The sequence below is a fragment of the Mesoplodon densirostris genome, chromosome 8 (assembly GCF_025265405.1).
Source record: "Mesoplodon densirostris isolate mMesDen1 chromosome 8, mMesDen1 primary haplotype, whole genome shotgun sequence".
Taxonomy (NCBI): Eukaryota; Metazoa; Chordata; class Mammalia; order Artiodactyla; family Ziphiidae; genus Mesoplodon; species Mesoplodon densirostris.
Window position 1 is genome coordinate 93,261,561 of NC_082668.1, and position 16,230 is coordinate 93,277,790.

Consider the following 16,230-nt stretch of genomic DNA (forward strand, 5'->3'; position numbering starts at 1 on the left):
TGAACGTGGATCTCCTTAATTTTAAAGTGCACAGTTTTTCCATGGCATCATGTTACATATGTTATCCTACCAAAAAAAAAGGAAAAAGGAAAAAAGGAAAAATCAAGAAAGAAAAAAGAAAAAGGAAAAAATTAAGGAAGATAAGGAAGATAAAAATTAAGGAAGATAAGGAAATTAAGGCTGGATGGCTTGATGATTCAGAAGACAACCACAAGGGAATTCCCTGGCAGTCCAGTGGCTAGGACTCCACGCTTTCACTGCCATGGGCCCGGGTTCAATCCCTGGTCGGGGAACTAAGATCTCGCAAGCCACACGGCATGAAAGACAACCACAAAGGATTAGGAATGCCAAGTCTGATACTGCAACTGCTAAAGTCCTGTCACTCCAGGATCAGGTATGTTTTTTCCATCTTATCTGACTGAATACTTCTTTATGAATTGCAAATAGCACCACAATAGGTTAGTATATGTAACGTATACCGTATACATATTAGCATACATAATGTATACAGCTGAGAAGACACTTTATTGTTTAGAATTTAACTCTGCCTCAAACAATCTGTGTGACTCTGAACAAATCATTTCAATCTCTGAGTCTGTGTTTCCTTGTTTGTAAAACTGGGAACAATGGTAATTTCCTTGCAGGGCTGAGGTAAAAGATTAAATATAATATGCAAAATTACCTGATTCATAAAAGGATTTCTTAAGTATCAACTTCCTTACTTTTTTCTTTTTTAAAATTTATTTATTTTATTTATTTTTGGCTGAACTGGGTCTTTGTTGAGGCACACAGGATCTTTTGTTGTTGTGTGCAGGCTTCTCTCTAGTTGTGGCATGTGGGTTTTCTCTTCTCTAGTTGTGGCACACAGGCTCCAGGGTGCGTGGGCTTTGTAGTGGTGTGTGGGTTCCAGAGTGCGTGGGCTCTGTAGTTTGAGGCACGCGGGCTCTAATTGAGGCACGCGAGCTCAGTAGTTGTGGCATGACGGCTTAGTTGCCCTGAGGCATGATGTGGGATCTTAGTTCCCTGACCAGGGATCGAACCCGCGTCCCCTGCATTGTAAGGCGGATTCTTTACCACTGGACCACCAGGGAAGTCCCTTCCTTACTTTTTTCAAAAACAGCTATTGAGGCCTCTATTTTTTTAGCACAGTTGTCAGGGTGAGGACACCAAAGAATCAGGAAAGTTCCTATACTTTTGTATTTTCAAAATATACTTAGAGGGGAAAAAAGTACTTAGGGGTTCATCTTAAGGCCTGTTTTAGCTTCAGACATATTTTATTATGGAAAATATATTCTCAAGACCATGTGATACACTGCATCTTTCAGAATCCAAGTCAGATTCCTGGTTCCTTTTTTTCTTCCTTCTTTTTTAAACAAGCAGAAATGACCACATTAGCAGCTAAGATCCAGGAAATTGGGACACTCATAACTGATGGGCTAATGTGGAAGTGGATGGATTAAAATTAATTAGGTAGGTGACCAAAGCAGTAGTTGGCTGTAATCAGGTAGGAATACTTAGGCTAAATGGTCAAAGAACTGAAAGTAAAAAGACAGGAGTCTGAAGGTATGGGTCACATAAACAGAAGGAGGAGGATCTGAGTGTGCATACTTATATCTTTTAAAAACCAATCTATATGGGGCTTCCCTGGTGGCGCAGTGGCTGAGAGTCTGCCTGCCGATGCAGGGGACATGGGTTCGTGCCCTGGTCTGGGAAGATCCCACATGCCGCGGAGCGGCTGGGCCTGTGAGCCATGGCCGCTGAGCCTGCGCGTCTGGAGCCTGTGCTCCGCAACAGGAGAGGCCACAACAGTGAGAGGCCCGTGTACCGGAAAAACAAACAAACAAACAAACAAACAAAACACCAATCTGTAGCGTTAGGCTAGGGCTTACATTTCTGGATATAAAATGTACATAAATATACATATTGGTTCAGATGTGAAGCTTGGTAAATTATGTGTTGGTAAACATTTTTAAGTCCTTAGGTAGAAAACAAAGAAGAGCATTTAAAGTTTTATAGTTAAGAGCTTAACTCTTAGAATTAATGAAATACAGTAACCTCACATAGGGGAGTCTGAAGTACATAAACATCACTCTCTTGAATAATCTTTAGTAGGGCAAGTTACTACCTTATAGAGCAATTAAAAGCAGCATTCATTATCCTCTCTTGACTGCCCTAGGGTATACAGTACTCATCCAGGGAGGAAGCTCTAATGTTTACTCCATGCTGTTACACTGATTACGATGGGTCTAACTTGGAAAAGTGTGCCACTGGGTACAAAATGTAAGAAAAAGATTTTCAAGGGTTAATTAACACTGCTCTGAACTGCAGATTTTTTTTTTAAACAGCAACGAAAACACACATACACTAAAAGAAATTACAGTGGGTTAGGTGAAGAAAGTTGTCATTATTCATATACATTTTACAACTAATATAAGGATATCTACAATCCACCCACATATATGTTAGAGATATTTTAAAGAATGGCAACTATTTGGTCCCCCCCCCCCAAATTAATGAAAACATATAAAAATATTTATTTTACAGTAGAAATTTGGAGCTAATCAATTAGTCCAATTACCATCTTACAGATAAAGAAACTAAGGCCCAAAGAGTGAAGCTACTTCCCAGAATCACAGAGGGAGTTATAAGAGAAACAGAGCTAGGACCAGAAATTCTGTCTATTGACTCTTACTTCACTGAACAAACATATTTTAAATAAAAGTTTTTCCAAACTAGAGCTTTTGTCTAATATTAAGTATTGTAAGTATATTTTAGTAATCATTAAGAAGAGTATCAGACACTGGTCAGTCCATTACTAAGATCAAAATTTCTATCAATAGAGACATCTAGTTAAGTTTAATAAAGACTGAATACTCAGAGAAAGTAAATAAGATTTAACAAGTCTATATTCTCTAACATGTACAATAAAAGCTACGCATAATTTTAATTTTAAACTAAAGGTATACACTGAAAGAAAACTAAAATCTTTATTACTATATTTCTAAGCAGACTTAGTGCTTTAATGTTTAGAGTTAAATTTTAGTGTTGTAAAATTCAACTACTATGTTGAAAACTTTTTTCTTAGAGATTGTGTCAGTTAAAGAGTAAACAGGCTCCTAGGAAGATGGTGGAAGAGTAAGACGTGGAGATCACCTTCCTCTCCACAGATACACCAGAAATACATCTACATGTGGAACAACTCCTACAGAACACCTACTAAACTCTGGCAGAAGACCTGAGACCTCCCAAAAGGCTCTTGGTGCTGCAGCCAGGAGTCAGTGCTGTGCCTCTGAGGTGGGAGAGCCAACTTCAGGACACTGGTCCACAAGAGACCTCCCAGCTCCACATAATATCAAACGGCAAAAATCTCCCAGAGATCTCCATCTCAACGTCAATACCCAGCTTCACTCAACAACCAGCAAGCTACAGTGCTGGACACCCTATGCCAAACAACTAGCAAGACAGGAACACAATCCCACCCATTAGCAGAGAGGCTGCCTAAAATCATAAGTCCACAGACACCCCAAAACACACCACCAGACGTGGACCTGCCCACCAAGAAGACAAGATCCAGCCTCATCCACCAGAACACAGGCACTAGTACCCTCCACCAGAAAGCCTACACAACCCACTGAACCAACTTTAGCCACTGGGGACAGACACCAAAAACAACGGGAACTACGAACCTGCAGCCTGCAAAAAGGAGACCCCAAACACAGTAAGATAAGCAAACTGAGAAGACAGAAAAACACACAGCAGATGAAGGAGCAAGATAAAAACCCACCAGACCTAACAAATGAAGAGGAAATAGGCAGTCTACCTGAAAAAGAATTCAGAATAATGATAGTAAAGATGATCCAAAATCTTGGAAATAGAATAGACAAAAGGCAAGAAACATTTAACAAGGACCTAGAAGAACTAAAGATGAAACAAGCAACGATGAACAACACAATAGATGAATTTAAAAATACTCTAGATGGGATCAATAGCAGAATAACTGAGGCAGAAGAACGGGTAAGTGTCCTGGAAGATAAAATAATGGAAATAACTACTGCAGAGCAGAATAAAAAAGAATGAAAAGAACTGAGGACAGTCTCAGAGACCTCTGGGGCAACATTAAACACACCAACATTCGAATTATAGGGGTTCCAGAAGAAGAAGAGAAAAAGAAAGGGACTGAGAAAATATTTGAAGCAATTATAGTAGAAAACTTCCCTAATATGGGAAAGGAAATAGTTAATCAAGTCCAGGAAGTACAGAGAGTCCGATACAGGATAAATCCAAGGAGAAACATGCCAAGACACATATTAATCAAACTGTCAAAAATTAAATACAAAGAAAACATTAAAAGCAGCAAGGGAAAAACAACAAATAACACACAAGGGAATCCCCATAAGGTTAACAGCTGATCTTTCAGCAGAAACTCTGCAAGCCAGAAGGGACTGGCAGGACATATTTAAAATGATGAAGGAGAAAAACCTACAACCAAGATTACTCTACCCAGCAAGGATCTCATTCAGATTTGATGGAGAAATTAAAACCTTTACAGACAAGCAAAAGCTGAGAGAGTTCAGCACCACCAAACCAGCTTTACAACAAATGCTAAAGGAACTTCTCTAGGCAAGAAACACAAGAGAAGGAAAAGACCTACAATAACAAACCCAAAACAATTAAGAAAATGGGAATAGGAACATACATATCGATAATTACCTTAAATGTAAATGGATTAAATGCTCCCACCAAAAGACACAGACTGGCTGAATGGATACAAGAACAAGACCCATATATATGCTGTCTACAAGAGACCCACTTCAGACCTAGAGACACATACAGACTGAAGGCAAGAGGACGGAAAAAGATATTCCATGCAAATGGAAACCAAAAGAAAGCTGGAGTAGCAATTCTTATATCAGACAAAACAGACTTTAAAATAAAGACTATTAGAAGAGACAAAGAAGGACACTACATAATGATCAAGGGATAGATCCAAGAAGAACATATAACAATTGTAAATATGTATGCACCCAACATAGGAGCACCTCAATACATAAGGCAAATACTAACAGCCATAAAAGGAGAAATTGACAGTAACACATTCATAGTAGAGGACTTTAACACCCCACTTTCACCAATGGACAGATCATCCAAAATGAAAATAAATAAGGAAACACAAGCTTTAAATGATACATTAAACAAGATGGACGTGACTGATATTTATAGGACATTCCATCCAAAAACAACAGAATACATATTTTTCTCAAGTGCTCATGGAACATTCTCCAGGATAGATCATATCTTGGGTCACAAATCTAGCCTTGGTAAATTTAAGAAAATTGAAATTGTATCAAATATCTTTTCCAACCACAATGCTATGAGACTCGATATCAATCAATTACAGGAAAAGATCTGTAAAAAATACAAACACATGGAGGCTAAACAATACACTACTTAATAACGAAGTGATCACTGAAGAAATCAAAGAGGAAATCAAAAAATACCTAGAAACAAATGACAATGGAGACACAACGACCCAAAACCTATGGGATGCAGCAAAAGCAGTTCTAAGAGGGAAGTTTATAGCAATACAATCCTACCTTAAGAAACAGGAAACATCTCGAATAAACAACCTAACCTTGCACCTAAAGCAATTAGAGAAAGAAGAACAAAAAACCCCCAAAGTGAGCAGAAGGAAAGAAATCATAAAGATTACATCAGAAGTAAATGAAAAAGAAATGAAGGAAACAATAGCAAAGATCAATAAAACTAAAAGCTGGTTCTTTGAGAAGATAAACAAAATTGATAAACCATTAACCAGATTCATCAAGAAAAAAAAGGAGAAGACTCAAATCAATAGAATTAGAAATGAAAAAGGAGAAGTAACAACTGACACTGCAGAAATACAAAAGATCATGAGAGATTACTACAAGCAACTCTATGCCAATAAAATGGACAACCTGGAAGAAATGGACAAATTCTTAGAAATGCACAACCTGCCAAGACTGAATCAGGAAGAAATAGAAAATATGAACAGACCAATCACAAGCACTGAAATTGAAACTGTGATTAAAAATCTTCCAACAAACAAAAGCCCAGGACCAGATGGCTTCACAGGCTAATTCTATCAAACATTTAGAGAAGAGCTAACACCTATCCTTCTCAAACTCTTCCAAAATATAGCAGAGGGAGGAACACTCCCAAACTCATTCTACGAGGCCACCATCACCTTGATACCAAAACCAGGCAAGGATGTCACAAAGAAAGAAAACTACAGGCCAATATCACTGATGAACATAGATGCAAAAATCCTCAACAAAATACTAGCAAACAGAATCCAACAGCACATTAAAAGGATCATACACCATGATCAAGTGGGGTTTATTCCAGGAATTCAAGGATTCCTCAGTATATGCAAATCAATCAACATGATACACCATATTAACAAATTAAAGGAGAAAAACCATATGATCATCTCAATAGATGCAGAAATAGCTTTCGACAAAATTCAACACCCATTTATGATAAAAACCCTGCAGAAAGTAGGCAAAAGAGGGAACTTTCCTCAACATAATAAAGGCCATATATGACAAACCCACAGCCAACATTGTCCTCAATGGTGAAAAACTGAAACCATTTCCACTAAGATTAGGAACAAGACAAGGTTGCCCACTCTCATCAATAGTTTTGGAAGTTTTAGCCACAGCTAAAAGGAAAGGAAATAAAAGGAATCCAAATCGGAAAAGAAGAAGTAAAGCTGTCACTGTTTGCAGATGACATGATACTATACATAGAGAATCCTAAAGATGCTACCAGAAAACTACTAGAGCTAATCAATGAATCTGGTAAAGTAGCAGGATACAAAATTAATGCACAGAAATCTCTGGCACTCCTAGCACTAATGATGAAAAATCTGAAAGGGAAATCAAGAAAACACTCCCATTTACCACTGTAACAAAAAGAATAAAATATCTATGAATAAACCTACCTAAGGAGACAAAAGACCTCTATGCAGAAAATTATAAGACACTGATGAAAGAAATTAAAGATGATACAAATAAATGGAGAGATATACCATGTTCTTGGATTGGAAGAATGAACATTGTGAAAATGACTATAGTACCCAAAGCAATCTACACATTCAATGCAATCCCTATCAAACTACCACTGGCATTTTTCACAGAACTAGAACAAAAAATTTCACAATTTGTATGGAAACACAAAAGACCCCGAACAGCCAAAGCAATCTTGAGAACGAAAAACGGAGCTGGAGGAATCAGGCTCCCTGACTTCAGACTATACTACAAAGCTACAGTAATCAAGACAGTATGGTACTGGCACAAAAACAGAAATATAGATCAATGGAACAGAATAGGAAGCCCAGAGATAAACCCACGCACATATCGTCACCTTATCTTGGATAAAGGAGGCAGGAATGTACAGTGGAGAAAGGACAGCCTCTTCAGTAAGTGGTGCTGGGAAAACTGGACAGGGACATGTAAAAGTATGAGATTAGAAAACTCCCTAACACCATACACAAAAATAAGCTCAAAATGGATTAAAGACCTAAATGTAAGGCCAGAAACTATCAAACTCTTAGAGGAAAACATAGGCAGAACAGTCTATGACATAAATCACAGCAAGATCCTTTCTGACCCACCTCCTAGAGAAATGGCAATAAAAACAAAAATAAACAAATGGGACCTAATGAAACTTCAAAGCTTTTGCACAGCAAAGGAAACCATAAACAAGACCAAAAGACAACACTCAGAATGGGAGAAAATATTTGCAAATGAAGCAACTGACAAAGGATTAATCTCCAAAATTTATAAGCAGCTCATGCAGCTCAATAACAAAAAAACAAACAACCCAATCCAAAAATGGGCAGAAAACCTAAATAGACATTTCTCTAAAGAAGATATATAGCTTGCCAACAAACACATGAAAGAATGCTCAATATCATTAATCATTAGAGAAATGCAAATCAAAACTACAATGAGATATCATCTCACACCAGTCAGAATGGCCATCATCAAAAAATCTAGAAACAATAAATGCTGGAGAGGGTATGGAGAAAAGGGAACACTCTTGCACTGCTGGTGGGAATGTGAACCGGTACAGCCACTATGGAGAACACTATGGAGGTTCCTTAAAAAACTACAAATAGAACTACCATATGACCCAGCAATCCCACTACTGGGCATATACCCTGAGAAAACCATAATTCAAAAAGAGTCATGGGGCTTCCCTGGTGGCGCAGCGGTTGAGAGTCCGCCTGCCGATGCAGGGGACATGGGTTCGTGCCCCGGTCTGGGAGGATCCCACATGCCACGGAGCGGCTAGGCCCGTGAGCCATGGCCGCTGGGCCTGCGCGTCCAGAGCCTGTGCTCCGCAACGAGAGAGGCCACAGCAGTAAGAAGCCCACGTAATGCAAAAAAAAAAAAAAAAAAGAGTCATGTACCAAAATGTTCATTGCAGCTCTATTTACAATAGCCAGGAGATGGAAACAACCTAAGCGTCCATCATCGGATGAACGGACAAAGAAGATGTGGCACATATATACAATGGAATATTACTCAGCCATAAAAAGAAACGAAATTGAGTTATTTGTAGTGAGGTGGATGGACCTAGAGTCTGTCATACAGAGTGAAGTAAGTCAGAAAGAGAAAGACAAATACTGTATGCTAACACATACATATGGAATCTAAGAAAAAAAATATGAAGAACCTAGGGGTAAGACGGGAATAAAGACTCAGACCTACTAGAGAATGGACTTGAGGATATGGGGAGGAGGAAGGGTAAGCTGTGACAAAGTGAGAAAGTGGCATGGACATATACACACTACCAAATGTAAAATAGATAGCTAGTGGGAAGCAGCCGTGTAGCACAGGGAGATCAGCTCGGTGCTTTGTGACCACCTGGATGGGTGGGATAGGGAGGGTGGGAGGGAGGGAGACGCCAGAGGGAGTAGATATGGGAACATATGTATATGTATAACTGATTCACTTTGTTATAAAGCAGAAACTAACACACCAGTGTAAAGCAATTATACTCCAATAAAGATGTTAAAAAAAAAAGCTTAAAAAAAAAGAGTAAATAGTGTGTTGTGCTGACCAATCTGACATTCATGTTAAGAGGTAATCTGCTAAAAATAATTTGTTATTCAAATTCTATGTTATATGTTGTACCCCTGAAAACAAATTTTATCACATCTGTCAGAACTTGGTAGGAAGAAACTACTCTATCATAGTTCAAAGAAAAAACACAATGTTCTCTAGAAACAATTTATGAAAAAGTCAGATCCATATTTCATATGTGCCACAAAAGCTCATCAGAGTAATAACCCTCCTTCTCCAGGGTGTTATCCTACCATCTGCTGCTCTATTACTTATCTTTATTTTGCAACTAATTAACAGCATAATCTTCTAAATTCAGCAAGTTAATTATCATTATTGTAGTCTTTGCAGCATCATCAATCCTCGTGAAATCTTGTCTCCCCACCCCCAGAGAACATATGAAAATGAAGTACGTTGGGAGAGAGTCTGTTTCTTTGGAGTGGGCTCGTTAGGTGTTTGCTGATTAGCTTGGCGTGCAGAGGCAGGTCAGAAGAATTCTGCTGAACATGAGGTTCCATGCAGGGCCCAACTAAGTTAATGTAGGTTTCTGAACATTTGCCAAGATGCCCTCTGTCAGCTCTCAGTAGAAACCCCCTGCAGAAACCCTACTGGCTACCCGCTGTGTGCAAAGATATTCTCTCAGTTTGTCACACAAGTCTTAAAGGAATGATTCTGGGGAATACTACTCAAATACTTTACTAAATCTTCTTAAACATAACTCCTGGATGGTTAACATTTTCTTATTTAGAAGTTACTTTTTTTTTTTTTTTTTTTTTTTTTTTTTTTTTGCGGTATGCGGGCCTCTCACTGTTGTGGCCTCCCCCGTTGCGGAGCACAGGCTCCGGACGCGCAGGCTCCGGACGCGCAGGCTCAGCGGCCATGGCTCACGGGCCCAGCCGCTCCGCAGCATATGGGATCCTCCCAGACCGGGGCACGAACCCGTATCCCCTGCATCGGCAGGCGGACTCTCAACCACTTGCGCCACCAGGGAGGCCCCTAGAAGTTACTTTTTTTTTTTTTTTTTTTTTTGCGGTACGCGGGCCTCTCACTGTTGTGGCCTCTCCCGTTGCGGAGCACAGGCTCCGGACGCGCAGGCTCAGTGGCCATGGCTCACGGGCCCAGCCGCTCCGCGGCATGTGGGATCTTCCCGGACCGGGGCACAAACCCGTGTCCCCTGCACCGGCAGGCAGACTCTCAACCACTGCGCCACCAGGGAAGCCCCAGAAGTTACTTTCTGATTACAAATATTACATAGGAAATATGTTTTATTAGAAGAGTAACACAGATAGCAAATATCTGTGGTTTAATGTGCTTAATGACCAAAAAAAACCCTAAACCTAAATCTGGTGACATCCAGTGAAATTTTGTGAAAATAGTAGATAACAGGAATTTTCCTAGAGTATTAAAAAATACTAGGTAATCTTGTATTTGTGGACCCCCACATATATATATATTTTAAAACTACATGCTTACTTTTCTAAAGACTTAAAGTTTTAAAAAAACAAAACATAACAAACACAACTTGTCCTGAAGAAATTTCTTTGGCAAAAAAGAAGGACCTTATTTAAATATTTATAGTAGACACAAACACAACGCATATAAATCTTCCTGTAAGCACTGGGCATCTGAAAATCAGGGCACACAAAAGCATCCTCGGCTATCTTAGGATACAAATAAGTTTCTCTTCAGCTGTAGTGTGCTACTCATTCTTATGTTTTCCAATGCTGCCATTTCTCAAACATTATTTTTTAACCACATTTTAGCACAATCACCATTGCTGCACTATTTAGCATGTCATTAACAGATTGTGACCACAAAGGTCAAACAAATCCTTAACAGAGATGCAGAATCAAGCAGGGAGGATATTTAAAATATTTTCAAAGTGTTGAAAACAACAAAGCAAAATACAATTGAAGCATTGAAAGAAGAAATTATAAGTTTTGCTGGGGTGCTACAGACTGGTAAATAGTCAGAAAAATTATTTAATGTGTAATGTGAATCTAGGGGATGTGAGCTGGGGACCACTCATTTGGAGAGCATGGAACTGGAATTCTATCACTGATAGAGAAAGAATTAAGTCCCATGATCGTTTATCTGATCACTAAGAAACCTCTGTTTCTTAATGATGGGATATGAACCTAGTCTCAACTTTCTCCAGTTAGAATTATACAATTATTTATTTATTTAGTAAATCTTTTTTTTTAGCCCTTTGATGCTTAATAAAGTAAGTAATCAATGACACTGACATTTTAGTCTAAATTTAGAAACAATCTGTAACTGTTTTGTATTTTATGTTACAAATGTATCTAAAATAACTTGCCACATAGAGTAAGAGACTGCCCTTGGATTTCAGTTTTAAATGTTTGAGATTGATTTAGTCCTGTGATTTTAGTTGGAAGAACTAAGATAATCTTACTAAGCCTCTTAATAATACAGGAATATTTAAGAGGACCAACCCTCATTATATCTATAATTTAGTTATTTAAGTTATTGAAGTACTTGGGAAAGTTTGTTAGACAATGAAGTACCTATAGAGAAAACAGGATATATTAAGTTTAAAATGAAATTTAGCATGTTTAATTTTATTTTAAGCCCTTTAAAAGTGATCGCTGTACAACTGGATTTATAAATTGGCCTTGAGAACTTAGGGAAGAAATAAGTTTTTAAATTTGTAACTTTATTTTTAAAAAGGAGACTCTCAATAATGGTTTTTGTGCACAAAAGTCACCATTAAGGGTATCAAAAAACTGAAAACAAGAGCCAAACACCTCATTGATACAATATAATCCTAACTGCCATACCTGTTGGAAAAAAAAATCAGTGGCATATTAAAAAGATAAGACTTATTTTTTTTACTCTCTTGATGATCATTGGACACATTTGCAAGAAAAATCTCAAAACTTAAGATCACATCTGCTGAATTTCTTAGTACCCAAGAAATGTTTGTTAAATAAATAACAATCATTAGAAATAACTGTTAAATGATGCTGACACAAAATAAATGAACATGAATTAAACTACAAAACCCAAACTATTTCCGGGTTATTCCCAAAGGTTGGTAGATTTGTTTTGTATACCAATATATAAGTATACTTGATAATGATGATAATGAAATTCAAGCACTGAAAATTCTTCAATCAAACTGATTCACTGGACAATCAAATATACTAAAGGTGGTACGTTACCAAACCACAATGTAATTTAATTAATATAGAAATCAATAAGAAACAGATAAAAAGCCCTGAAATATTTGGAAATTATACACTACACTTTTAAATAACCCACAGTTCAAGGAAGAAATCACAAGGGAAATTAGAAAATAAATTATTATAAAGATACAACATATCAAAATTTGTGCACAAAGTTATAGTGTTAAATGCCTATATGAGAAAGGTAAAAAGATTTAAATCAATAATCTAAGCTTCTACTTTAAGAAGCTAAAAAAAGATAAGCAAATTAAACCCAATTAAGTAGACAAAGAAAATATTAAAGATAAAAGTAGCAATCAATGGTAATATAGTATACCATTAAGAAAAATAAAGGCAAGCTACAGACTGAGAAAATATTCGTGAGATATATATATATACATATCTATATATAAACTTGTATCTAGAATATATATAAAGAATTCCTATAACACAATAGTAAAAGACAAGTAACCAAATTTAAAGAATGAGCAAAAAATATCACAAATAATGTCTGGCTGATTGGAAATGTAAATTGAAACCAAGAGATGCTGCCACAATCTCCTAGAATGTCTACAATGAAAACAATAGACAAAACCAAATGTCCACAAAAATGTGGGAACAATTGGAATTCCCATACACTGCTGGTAGGAATGTAAACTTTGGCAAAAGGTCTGGCAATTTATTATAAAGTTATATGTATACCTACTCTCTGACTCAGCAATTCCACTCTTAGGTAGATAAACTAAATGAAAGTATACATCCACAAAGAGAGTTATACAAGAATGTGCATATGAGTTTTATTCACAACAGCTAAATAATAAAAACCACTCAAGTGTCCACCAACAGGAGAATGGATATAGAAATTGTGGTATACTCACACAATGGAAAACTACTCAGCTATAAAAAGAAACAAACTTTGATACACGCAACAACATGGATAAATCTCATAGACATATGCTTAGCTGAACACAAGAGTATATATTGATTCCATTTACATTGCTGGTGACAAATATAAGAACAGTTGGGGGAGGTGGACTGATTGGGAAGGGAAATAAAGAAACTTTGATGGGTAGATGTTAATGTTCTATACCATAATAAGGGTGTGAGTTACATGAATGCACTTAAACTTTACAGATAAAATCGGTCCATTTCAATCTATGTAAATTTTACATTAAGAAAGCCTTATTAAAAAATAATTGAGTGAGGGTAGGGAGTGGTCTGAGGTACAGAGAAAACAAGAATGGCAGTTATATCACTAATAATTGAAGCTGGATGATGGGTACATGGGGGTTCATTATAGAAACCTATTTATTTTGTATGTGTTTGAATTCTTCCGTAACAAAAAGCTTAAAAAAAAAAAAGGAAATGGACTAATTTCTGAGTCTTTTTAAATTAAAAACAGGACAATCTTATTTACTATCCCAATTAAAGTAGGCAATCACCTAAATATGGCTATTTTATATGTTAACAATATTCTAATAAGAAATTTAATTGGACTGTTAAATTTAAGTGGGGCAATCTGTGACTCCCCATGCTATTTTGGGGCTTTCAACCAATAACTGTTTTTCATATATAAATTTGTGAAATGTAGCTTTGGTATTTTTTAATATACAAGCATACAAAACACTTTTATTCTTATTAAATTTCTTAGTGATTAAAAGAAAAAGTTATTCAGGGAAGTTTACTAAGTTTCTACAAATATGGCTTAATCTCTTATAGCCAAAAGTATTTCTTTAAATCTGATTTGTTCCATTGGAATTAATTTGTGGGAAAGAAAAGTCCACTGAATATGTAAAAATATTTTTAGGTATAGTGTACAACAACAGGATCTCTTTAACTTCTATTTCTACTCTACTCAGTTTCACTAATTGAATTTTTCATTAGAACAGTTATGTTTAAAGTAGGAAGTGTAAAACACATTCCCAGTGAAGCTCTTCTGCTATCAAGTGGAAAAGATTCATCTTAGTTATTATTTCCATGCCTTTGACCTAAACATGCTGTTATGTGAAAAATTCCCCTCCTGGGTTTTCAAGTTCCCTCACCACAATCAATAACCAGCTAATTTTAATACTCTTCAACCAACTATTATTCATTCAGATGGTATATAAGTTTTACTATTAAAAAAAAAGTTATCCCATGCCAATTTCAGATTGATTATTTGTACTAATGGAGAATAGCAGTAAAAAATTTAAAGCCTTGCGATATATTGATACATAATGGCTTTCATGTGTACAGATTTATATTATTAGTATAGTGCCTAGCATAGAACTGAAACAAATAATAGGTGTCTAAAAACTATCTATCGATTCATTGGTTGTAGTTAAGAAGAATTAGCTTTTAAGTGTGTTAGACTATAGAAGGGAGAATTACACTTATTTGAAAAAAACCAACCCCCCACACTCCCCATCCCACAGCAGCAGCTTCAAATCTTCTACCAAGAAAATTAGCAAGTTAGTAGGATTTGGGGCTAAGAGAGACCCCAGAAATCAAAGTTTAACCCCTTTATTTCACAGATGAGGAAAATGAGCCTCAGAAAAGTTAAAGTGGCTTGATTAGGGGTACTGAATAGCAGAATCAGGATTAAAATGAAAATACGTCTCTTGATTCCTACTCTATAGTTCATCCCTTACCACCAATTTCTTAGTGTCTGAAACATAACTCAAAAATATGGTTTTCGTTTATATATTATGTGTAATGTTTACTAACTCGTATACTATTTCAGAATTCTAGTTAATTCTGTTCTACTCATTTGTATGACTGTTTACAACCACTCATTATACCAGCACTGCCTTCAGATGGTTACTTCTAGTTTCAGCTGCAATATCTCTAGCCCCCAGCAGGAGGAGAATTTATCTAAAAAGCCACACCAAAAATCAAACAAACCAATGACAAGAACTACAACTTTACTCCCAATCCATTCATTTGCTTTAAAGTATCAGTAACTTGTCACTATGCTAATGAAAGCTTTCCTTTTCCAAATTTTCTGGTTCATCTGTAATGTAATACAGTCCACGATTTTATAAAATTTGATCTAAATTGTGCATTTGAAGTGGGCTTTAATGGAAAAAACTAATTTGAAACAGGCTCAAGAAATGTATAGAACAAATAAAATCCTGCTTACCATTTTTGCTTCTGACTGTACTGGTTGAGGAGAGGAAGGACCTGGAATTCCCGGAACACTAGGCACCATGGTGACTGGTCGAACAAGCTATGCAGAAGATATTGAAAAATAATTGCTAGAGAATATATTCAAAATGAGATTTGTACTTTTATTTGCACAATGGCTGCTATAATAATTTACATATTATGATCAATATATAATGCATTAATATTTACATGACAATATATTATACATTAATAGAAAATGTATATTAATATTTATATTATTAATATAAATATAATTGGTATAATTGAGACTTCAGAATTAGAAAACTGTATCTCTGAACCCTTATTGATCTTAATCCTGATTTATCCTTCAAAAGTTGTCAATTGGGGCTTCCCTGGTGGCACAGTGGTTGAGAGTCCGCCTGCCGATGCAGGGGACACGGGTTTGTGCCCCAGTCCGGGAAGATCCCACATGCCGCGGAGCGGCTGGGCCCGTGAGCCATGGCCGCTGAGCCTGCGCGTCCGGAGCCTGTGCTCCGCAACGGGAGAGGCCACAACAGTGAGAGGCCCGCGTACCGCAAAAAAAAAAAAAAAAAAAAAAAAGTTGTCAATTGTTCTGAGACACTCACTTCCCTAATCTTCAATTTTTGTAATTCCTTTTTTTAAATGATTCCTTCTTATAGAAAATAATATTTAAAGAGATGGATGCAAAATTTCTCACAGATCTGTCACACTTCCATTTTGAATGTGAAAGGAAAGAATGTTAAAACTTGTATAACTAGGCATAAAAAGTAATTTCAACAATGAATTTTGCTTTCCTAAAATAT

General features: G+C 36.7%; 1 protein-coding gene across 3 annotated transcripts in view; it reads right to left on the reverse strand.

The window, feature by feature from the left end:
• ATF2 (activating transcription factor 2) overlaps window positions 1-16,230 on the reverse strand; it is an 86,278-nt gene that overhangs the window by 23,428 nt on the left and 46,620 nt on the right. For all 3 annotated transcript variants that reach the window (XM_060106676.1, XM_060106675.1, XM_060106677.1), the window contains exon 10: window positions 15,420-15,506. In XM_060106676.1, the coding sequence (XP_059962659.1) occupies window positions 15,420-15,506 (87 nt within the window). The remainder of the gene's footprint in view (window positions 1-15,419; window positions 15,507-16,230) is intronic.